Genomic DNA, 9,112 nt, shown 5'->3' on the forward strand with positions numbered 1-9,112 from the left:
CAACTTTTACAAATGCACCATAGAAAGCATTCTTTCTGGTTGTATCACAGCTTGGTCTGGGGCTTCTGCTCTGCCCAAGACCGCAAGGAACTACAAAAGGTCGTGAATGTAGCCCAATCCATCACGCAAACCAGCCTCCCATCCATTGACTCTGTCTACACTTCCCACTGCCTCGGGGAAAAGCAGCCAGCATAATCAAGGACCCCACGCACCCCGGACATTCTCTCTTCCACCTTCTTCCGTCGGGAAAAAGATACAAAAGTCTGAGGTCACGTACCGACCGACTCAAGAACAGCTTCTTCCCTGCTGCTGTCAGACTTTTGGGCACAGTAAGAAGTCTCACAACACCAGGTTAAAGTCCAACAGGTTTATTTGGAATCACCTGATGAAGGGGCAGCGCTCCGAAAGCTCGTGGTACGAAGTAAACCTGTTGGACTTTAACCTGGTGTTGTGAGACTTCTTACTGTGCCCACCCAGTTAAGCTGGCATCTCCACATCAGACTTTTGAATGGATCTATGTCGCATTAAGTTGATCTTTCTCCACACCCTAGCTATGACTGTAACACTACATTCTACACCCTCTCCTTTCCTTCTCTATGAACGGTATGCTTTGTCTGTATAGTGCGCAAGAAACAATGCTTTTCACTGCATGTTAATACATGTGACAATAATAAATCAAATCAAATCACTGCCTGGGACTTGACGGCAAGGCGTTCCTGAGCAGAACAGACATGACCTCAGTATCTGACTCCCAAAATTAAAAAACTTAAGCTCTCTCCTGGAAGCAGCAGTGGAGAAACGGGAACAATCAAATCACTTTATTTACATGAATAAACCCTCAAGTGTTCGGCATTCAGAAGAGGGAGAACAAAAGGGCGAGACAGAGAGAGAGAGAAACCAAACGGCGCTGGTCTTGTTTCAGCAAGTACTTTGTACCAGGCAGTTGCAGAGAGCCTGTCAAGATCTTCAGTGAATTTTGCCGCGCGTTGCCAGAAGGATCCGGAGAGGAACCCCAATAGCAACCTCCAGCTGAGCCAGCTGCCTCTGGGTAAGGCAATGGCCCAGGTCGCCCACACTCTGGATGCCAAGAGTCCACGTGCCTCTGGGTCAGATCTTCACCACCTGGGCAGCCGGGCAGGGGGTCTGTCGCTGCGCCTCCTCACTCCCCTCTCTCCGTATAAACAGCCGCCCGTAGGTCCCACCAACCTGTCCCTTGGTTAACCTGCCGGGGTTGATGCAGATGCAGCCCAGGACATCCTGATGTTGGGGAAAAAAGCACAAGGTGGACCACAAGAGATTGACACGAGTGCGTTCTCAGCCAGCACCTCCCTCCAGCCCAGCACATCAACGCAACCCGTGGATGGCATTCCTTTCACCCCTCCCAGACCACCGAGCTAGGGTAAACTCAGAATAAATCCCCTGGCAAAGTGCCAAGCGATGATTCTTGGAGCAGAGAACAAGTCTCTTCCCAGGATGATCCGACCCACGACGCTGCTGTACCTTTCAGGTTGCCCCCGACACTGACGCCTGTTAACATTCAAATAGGTCTACGCGTGTGGAAGCAAGGTTAAAGCAGCCAGTTTCCATATCAACCTCCATGCCACCAGGGGGCAGGACCCAGGGAGTGCCGCACTGTCAGAGGGTCAGTGCTGAGCGAGTGCCGCACTGTCAGAGGGTCAGCGCTGAGGGAGTGCCGCACTGTCAGAGGGTCAGTGCTGAGGGAGTGCTGCACTGTGGTAGGGTCAGTACTGAGGGAGTGCCGCACTGTCAGAGAGTCAGTGCTGAGGGAGTGCCACACTGTCAGAGGGTCAGTGCTGAGGGAGCGCTGCACTGTCAGAGGGTCAGTGCTGAGGGAGTGCCGCACTGTGGGAGGGTCAGTGCTGAGGGAGTGCTGCACTGTCAGAGGGTCAGTGCTGAGGGAGCGCCACACTGTCAGAGGGTCAGTGCTGAGGGAGTGCTGCACTGTCAGAGGGTCAGTGCTGAGGGAGTGCTGCACTGTGGGAGGGTCAGTGCTGAGGGAGCGCCGAATTGTGGGAGGGTCAGTGCTGAGGGAGCGCCGAATTGTGGGAGGGTCAGTGCTGAGGGAGTGCCGCACTGTCAGAGGGTCAGTGCTGAGGGAGTGCCGCACTGTGGGAGGGTCAGTGCTGAGGGAGTGCCGCACTGTCAGAGGGTCAGTGCTGAGGGAGCGTCGCACTGTCAGAGGGTCAGTGCTGAGGGAGTGCCGCATTGTGGGAGGGTCAGTGCTGAGGGAGTGCCGCACTGTCAGAGGGTCAGTGCTGAGGGAGTGCCGCACTGTCAGAGGGTCAGTGCTGAGGGAGCGTCGCACTGTCAGAGGGTCAGTGCTGAGGGAGTGCCGCACTGTGGGAGGGTCAGTGCTGAGGGAGTGCCGCACTGTCAGAGGGGTGCAGCAGTGTCAAGGGCTCACTATGTGGTCAAAGGGATAATATATCAAATTAAACATTCAGCCAGAGGTCCTGCATGCCCTGTCGGACAGAATAGGAGCTACAGCCACTATTTGAAACAGAGTCGGGGTTGGGGGTGTTTCTCCTGTGGGACCATTGCATCCAAACTTACAGCTGAGACTTCTATATTACAGAAGTGACCACACGACCAGAGGGTATCTAATGTGTTGTGAAGTGGTTTGAGTATCCTGGGGTGGCGAAAGGCACCTGAGAAACACAATGTTCTTTGTTGTGGGCGGGGGTCCCAGGGCACGAGGGTCTGATGCGGTGTGGCCAATCTGGCCTGTGTCATTGCCCAGTGCTCTGGAACAGGCACGGCCAGGGAGCTGCTGCTTTAATGGGCTGTAAACTCAGCTGGCAGGGTGAGGGTCAAATGCACTGAGGGACTTCCAAACCGATCGAAAGGCCCCTCTCCCACATCGGAACCACAATGGCTCCTACTGCAGCTGTACAACACCCTTTGTGTCATAGAATCATCACCGAATCCCCCCCCCACAGTGCAGAAGGAGGCCATTCAGCCCATCGAGCCTGCACTGACAATGATCCCACCCAGGCCCTATCCCCATAATCCCACCATATTTACCCGGCTAATCCCCTGACACTAAGGGGCAATTTAGCACGGCCAATCCACCCAACCTGCACATCTTTGGACACTATTGTCTGTGTGGGATTATTTAAAGGGCACTCCCCTGCTGTGAACCCTCGTCTGCTGGGAACTTGTTAGAATTGACAGGGTCTTGTCACATACGGCCAGTCAGCAGACAGGAGGATGTCAGGTTGGCTTTGAGCTGAGGGAAAAGCGGCAGCATTGAGCTAGCTGTACCTCCCTCCTACTTTCAGTCGAGTTGTGCTATAAAGATGAAATCGCAGCAACAGCCGGCATGGTCATTACCGGGTTGACAGCAGTCACTCGCTGATAATTAACGCTTACTCAGGCAGCTTTAGCTCACCTTAATGAAATACCGCAGCTCAGAGGGCACGATTAAAATATCAGGAGTAACGGGAGTCTGTGCATACAGCTGGAAACACTCGTGATCAATGTTCATCTCCTCCGCAGGTGGGTAGAGGGGATAGTAACTGAGGAGGGGGGAAATCAGAAGAAAATTTCATTAGTCAGACATCCAACATCCTTCAGAAAACACAAAGTAAATGTCCCGGCCCACCCTTTCCTCTGGACTTCCCCTTGTTCATTAGTATTCCCAGCCTCTGACCTGAGTATTTTATGGTGTGGAGATGCCGGCGTTGGACTGGGGTAAACACAGTAAGAAGTTTAACAACACCAGGTTAAAGTCCAACAGGTTTATTTGGTAGCAAAAGCCACACAAGCTTTCGGAGCTGCAAGCCCCTTCTTCACCTGAAGAAGGGGCTTGCAGCTCCGAAAGCTTGTGTGGCTTTTGCTACCAAATAAACCTGTTGGACTTTAACCTGGTGTTGTTCAACTTCTTACTGAGTATTTTACCCAGCCCCTTTTCCCAACCCTATCCCTGTAACCACACGCATTTACCATGGCTAATCCATCTAACCTAAACAGCCCGGGACACTAAGGGACAATTTAGCACAGCCAATCCACCTAACGTAGACACAGTGTTTATGTGGCTGGGTCCAGTTCAGTTTTTGGTCAATACTAACCCCAGGATGTTGATAGTGGGGGGATTCAGTGATGGCAATGCCTTTGAATATCAAGGGTCAATTGTTAGGTTAGATCATTGTTGGCACCTGTGACGAGAATGTTACTTGCTACTTGTCAGGCCAAACCTGGATATTGTCCAGTCTTGCTGCTTTTGAACATAGAACCATAGAAAATTACAGCTCAGAAACAGGCCTTTTGGCCCTTCTGTCTGTGCCGAACCATTTTTTGCCGAGTCCCACTGACCTGCACTTGGACCATATCCCTCCACACCCCTCTCATCCATGAACCCGTCCAAGTTTTTCTTAAATGTTAAAAGTGACCCCGCATTTACCACTTTATCCGGCAGCTCATTCCACACTCCCACCACTCACTGCGTGAAGAAGCCCCCCCCCTAATATTCCCTTCAAACTTTTCTCCTTTCACCCTTAACCCATGCCCTCTGGGTTTTTTTCTCCCCGAGCCTCAGGGGAAAAAGCCTGCTTGCATTCACTATCTATACCCATCAAAATCTTATACACCTCTATCAAATCTCCCCTCAATCTTCTACGCTCCAGGGAATAAAGTCCCAACCTATTCAATCTCTCTCTGTAACTCAGCTTCTCAAGTCCCGGCAACATCCTTGTGAACCTTCTCTGCACTCTTTCAATCTTATTTACATCCTTCCTGTAACTAGGAGACCAAAACTGTACACAATACTCTAGATTCGGCCTCACCAATGCCTTATATAACCTTACCATAACACTCCAACTTTTATACTCGATACTCCGATTTATAAAGGCCAATGTACCAAAGGCACTCTTTACGACCCTATCCACCTGTGACGTCACTTTTAGGGAATTCTGTACCTGTTTTCCCAGATCCCTCTGTTCAACTGCACTCTTCAGAGTCCTACCATTTACCCTGTACGTTCTACTTTGGTTTGTCCTTCCAATGTGCAATATCTCACACTTGTCTGCGTTAAATTCCATTTGCCATTTTTCAGCCCATTTTTCTAGCTGGTCCAAATCCCTCTGCAAGCTTTGAAAACCTTCCTCACTGTCCACTACACCTCCAATCTTTGTATCATCAGCAAATTTGCTGATCCAATTTACCACATTATCATCCAGATCATTGACATAGATGACAAACAACAATGGACCCAACATCGATCCCTGCGGCACACCACTAGTCATGATGTGGAGATGCCGGCGTTGGACTGGGGTAAGCACAGTAAGAAGTCTCACAACACCAGGTTAAAGTCCAACAGGTTTATTTGGTAGCAAATACCATAAGCTTTCGGAGCAATGCTCCTTCGTCAGATGGAGTGGTCTCTGTTCTCAAACAGGGCACACCACTAGTCACAGGCCTCCACTCAGAGAAGCAATCCTCCACAACCACTCTCTGGCTTCTTCCATTGAGCCAGTGTCTAATCCAATTTACTACCTCCCCATGTATACCCAGCGACTGAACCTTCCTAACTAACCTCCCATGAGGGACCTTGTCAAAGGCCTTGCTGAAATCCAGGTACACAACATCCACCGCCTTCCCTTCATCCACTTTCCTGGTAACCGCCTCGAAAAACTCTAATAGATTGGTCAAACATGACCTACCATGCACAAAGCCATGTTGACTCTTCCTAATAAGTCCCTGTCTATCCAAATATTTGTAGATCCCATCCCTTATCACACCTTCCAATAACTTGCCCACCACCGATGTCAAACTTACTGGCCTATAATTTCCTGGATTTCTTTTGGAACCTTTTTTAAACAACGGAACAACATGAGCCACCCTCCAATTATCCTGCACCTCCCCCGTGAATATTTTAAATATGTCTGCCAGGGCCCCTGCAAGTTCAACACCAGCTTCCCTCAAGGTCCGTGGGAATACCCTGTCCGGTCCTGGGGATTTTGCCTCAAGACAGCAAGCACCTCCTCCCCTTTAATCTGTAAAGGTTCCATGACCTCCCTACCTGTTTGCCCTGTTTCCATAGACTCCATGCCCGTTTCCTCAGTAAATACGGATGCAAAAAAACCATTTAATATCTCCCCCATCTCTTTTGGTTCCATACACAGTCTACCACTCTGCTCTTCAAGAGGACCAATTTTATCCCTCACTATGCTTTTGCTCCTAACATACCTATAGAAGCTCTTTGGATTTTCCTTCACTCTGTCTGCCAAAGCAACCTCATGTCTTCTTTTAGCCCTCCTGATTTCCCTCTTAAGTAGCTTCTTGCACTTTTTATACTCCTCGAGCATCTGATGTGTTCCTTGCTGCCTGTACATTTCATACAACTCTCTCTTCCTCTTAATCAGTGTTACAATCTCCCTTGAGAACCAAGGTTCCTTATTCCTATTTACTTTGCCTTTAATCCTGACAGGAACATACAAACTCTGCGCACTCAAAATTTCTCCTTTGAAGGCCTCCCACTTTCCATTTACATCCTTACCAGAGAACAGCCTGTGCCAATCCACACTTCCCAGATTCCTCCTGATTCCCATCGACTCCAGTTTTGCTAGAATGATGCCACACTCAGGTAAATGCTGCCTTGATGTCACTCTCACCTCAGCAGGTGGGCAGGGGGCCCGGAATGTACAGCAGCTTCACCAGATTTGGGCAGGGGGGGGGGGACTGAAAATGATTGCTCTCACCTTCGCTGGGTCAGAATGTGCTTGAGGATTCTGGTGAACCGGTCCGATCCGCCCGGGGGACTGCAGACGGAAGAAGGGTGCACGGTATTACTGGGTTAACCGAGACGGCGGCACGGCAAGTTCAGAAACACAACGTCACACAACAAATGAGAGAGGAGGAATCATCCAGCATTAGTGACACTCAGTGCGCGCTCTTCAATGCTGTGACTCTCACCCCATTTTCTGTACCCTTGTAAATTCTGATCAGATACACTTTACATGATGTTTAGAGGCATTTGCAAAATATTCCAAGCTTCAGCCCTCAGTGTGAAACATATTCTTCCATTATCTAGTATCTCGGTGAGTGAAGTCCCATGCACATCGGTACCAATCACCCACAGTCACTCTCTCAAACCTCTTGGAAGAGGACAATAGGTCTCTCACTGATGACCTCTGTAACAACATCAAAAGACTCGCATCTATAATCTCGATAAACTGTTCCTTCATTTAACCTCATGCTCACTCAGCTTACCCCTTAAATGTATCGATACTATTCACCAGAACTAAACCCCGTGGGAGCGAGTCCTACATTCTCCCCCACTCCCCCCGTGGGAGCGAGTCCCACATTCTCCCCCACTCCCCCCGTGGGAGCGAGTCCCACATTCTCCCCCACTCCCCCCGTGGGAGCGAGTCCACATTCTCCCCCACTCCCCCCGTGGGAGCGAGTCCCACATTCTCCCCCACTCCCCCCATGGGAGCGAGTCCCACATTCTCCCCACTCCCCCCGTGGAGCGAGTCCCACATTCTCCCCCACTCCCCCCGTGGGAGCGAGTCCCACATTCTCCCCGTGGGAGCGAGTCCCACATTCTCCCCCCACTCCCCCCGTGGGAGCGAGTCCCACATTCTCCCCCACTCCCCCGGTGGGAGCGAGTCCCACATTCTCCCCCACTCCCCCATGGGAGCGAGTCCCACATTCTCCCCACTCCCCCCGTGGGAGCGAGTCCCACATTCTCCCCGTGGGAGCGAGTCCCACATTCTCCCCATGGGAGCGAGTCCCACATTCTCCCCCACTCCCCCCCGTGGGAGCGAGTCCCACATTCTCCCCCACTCCCCCCGAGGGAGCGAGTCCATATTCTCCCCCACTCCCCCCGTGGGAGCGAGTCCCACATTCTCCCCCACTCCCCCGTGGGAGCGAGTCCCACATTCTCCCCCACTCCCCATGGGAGCGAGTCCCACATTCTCCCCCACTCCCCCGTGGGAGCGAGTCCCACATTCTCCCCCACTCCCCGTGGGAGCGAGTCCCCCATTCTCCCCCACTCCCCCCGTGGGAGCGAGTCCCCCATTCTCCCCCACTCCCCCCGTGGGAGCGAGTCCCACATTCTCCCCCACTCCCCCGGTGGGAGCGAGTCCCACATTCTCCCCCACTCCCCCCGTGGGAGCGAGTCCCACATTCTCCCCACTCCCCATGGAGCGAGTCCCACATTCTCCCCCACTCCCCATGGGAACGAGTCCCACATTCTCCCCACTCCCCCGTGGGAGTGAGTCCCACATTCTCCCCCACTCCCCGTGGGAGCGAGTCTCACATTCTCCCCCACTCCCCCGTGGGAGCGAGTCCCACATTCTCCCCAGTCTCTGGATAACGGCGTCACTCCTGAATTCGATCGTACATTGATGCCCCCCTAGTTTTGGTTCTCCCTCCCAACACGTGCACACACCTACACACCGGGCAAACATCTCTGTCAACACTTTTGAATTCTCTTTCATCATTTTAAAGACCTCAATCAGGTCACCCCCTCAGCCTTCTCTTTTCTAGCCTGTTCAGCCTACCTGTGGAACAGTCACGGCACCCCAAGTGAATTAATTGGACTGTGAAATGTTTTGGGATCTTACAGATGCTGGGAAGACTCTGAGCCTCTCAGCTCAACAAGGTTCACAGGGTTTATTGCCACCTGACAAATCTAGACAAGCCTGCCCAGCACAGCTGCTGCAGGGAGCTGGGTTACCTCCATTACAGAGACACAGGGCGTGAGGAAGAGTCAGGGAGTTCAGACTTGTTAATCTTACACCTACTGGAAGCAGCAAAGGCGAGGCTTTGTAACTTGAAGCTGCCCAAAGAACTTGCTCGATCCCCAGCCTAGATACAGGAAGCAACTGCTTGAGGATGGATGGGCCACCTCTCCAGGAATAGCTACTCAGGAAGCTTGTTAGTCGAGATAACGCATGCCAGAAATGTCATTCGCCCAGCTTGGAGATCCTGGAAGTGGGTTCTTCCAGAACACGTCCGACCGTTCCAGGATTCCCAGCTGTGTGAGGGAGACCAGAAAATGAGAAATCCAACTTTCCTGGCTTCACCTCCGCACAGATGGACACGGGTAAGAGGGTGTCACCCTCATTCAGACTGACCATAGCATCCC

General features: G+C 51.9%; 1 protein-coding gene across 1 annotated transcript; it reads right to left on the minus strand.

Moving 5' to 3' along the window:
* Positions 1-803: 803 nt before the first annotated feature.
* Positions 804-6,809, minus strand: LOC144491169 (DNA polymerase alpha subunit B-like; the record flags this gene model as incomplete). Its single annotated transcript, XM_078208849.1, has 3 exons — positions 804-1,257; positions 3,413-3,539; positions 6,720-6,809. Coding segments are annotated over 3 exons (367 nt in total), but the record flags the coding sequence as incomplete, so codon positions are not given.
* Between the last annotated feature and the right edge of the window lie 2,303 nt (positions 6,810-9,112).

This window comes from Mustelus asterias, unplaced genomic scaffold (assembly GCF_964213995.1).
Source record: "Mustelus asterias unplaced genomic scaffold, sMusAst1.hap1.1 HAP1_SCAFFOLD_4619, whole genome shotgun sequence".
NCBI lineage: Eukaryota > Metazoa > Chordata > Chondrichthyes > Carcharhiniformes > Triakidae > Mustelus > Mustelus asterias.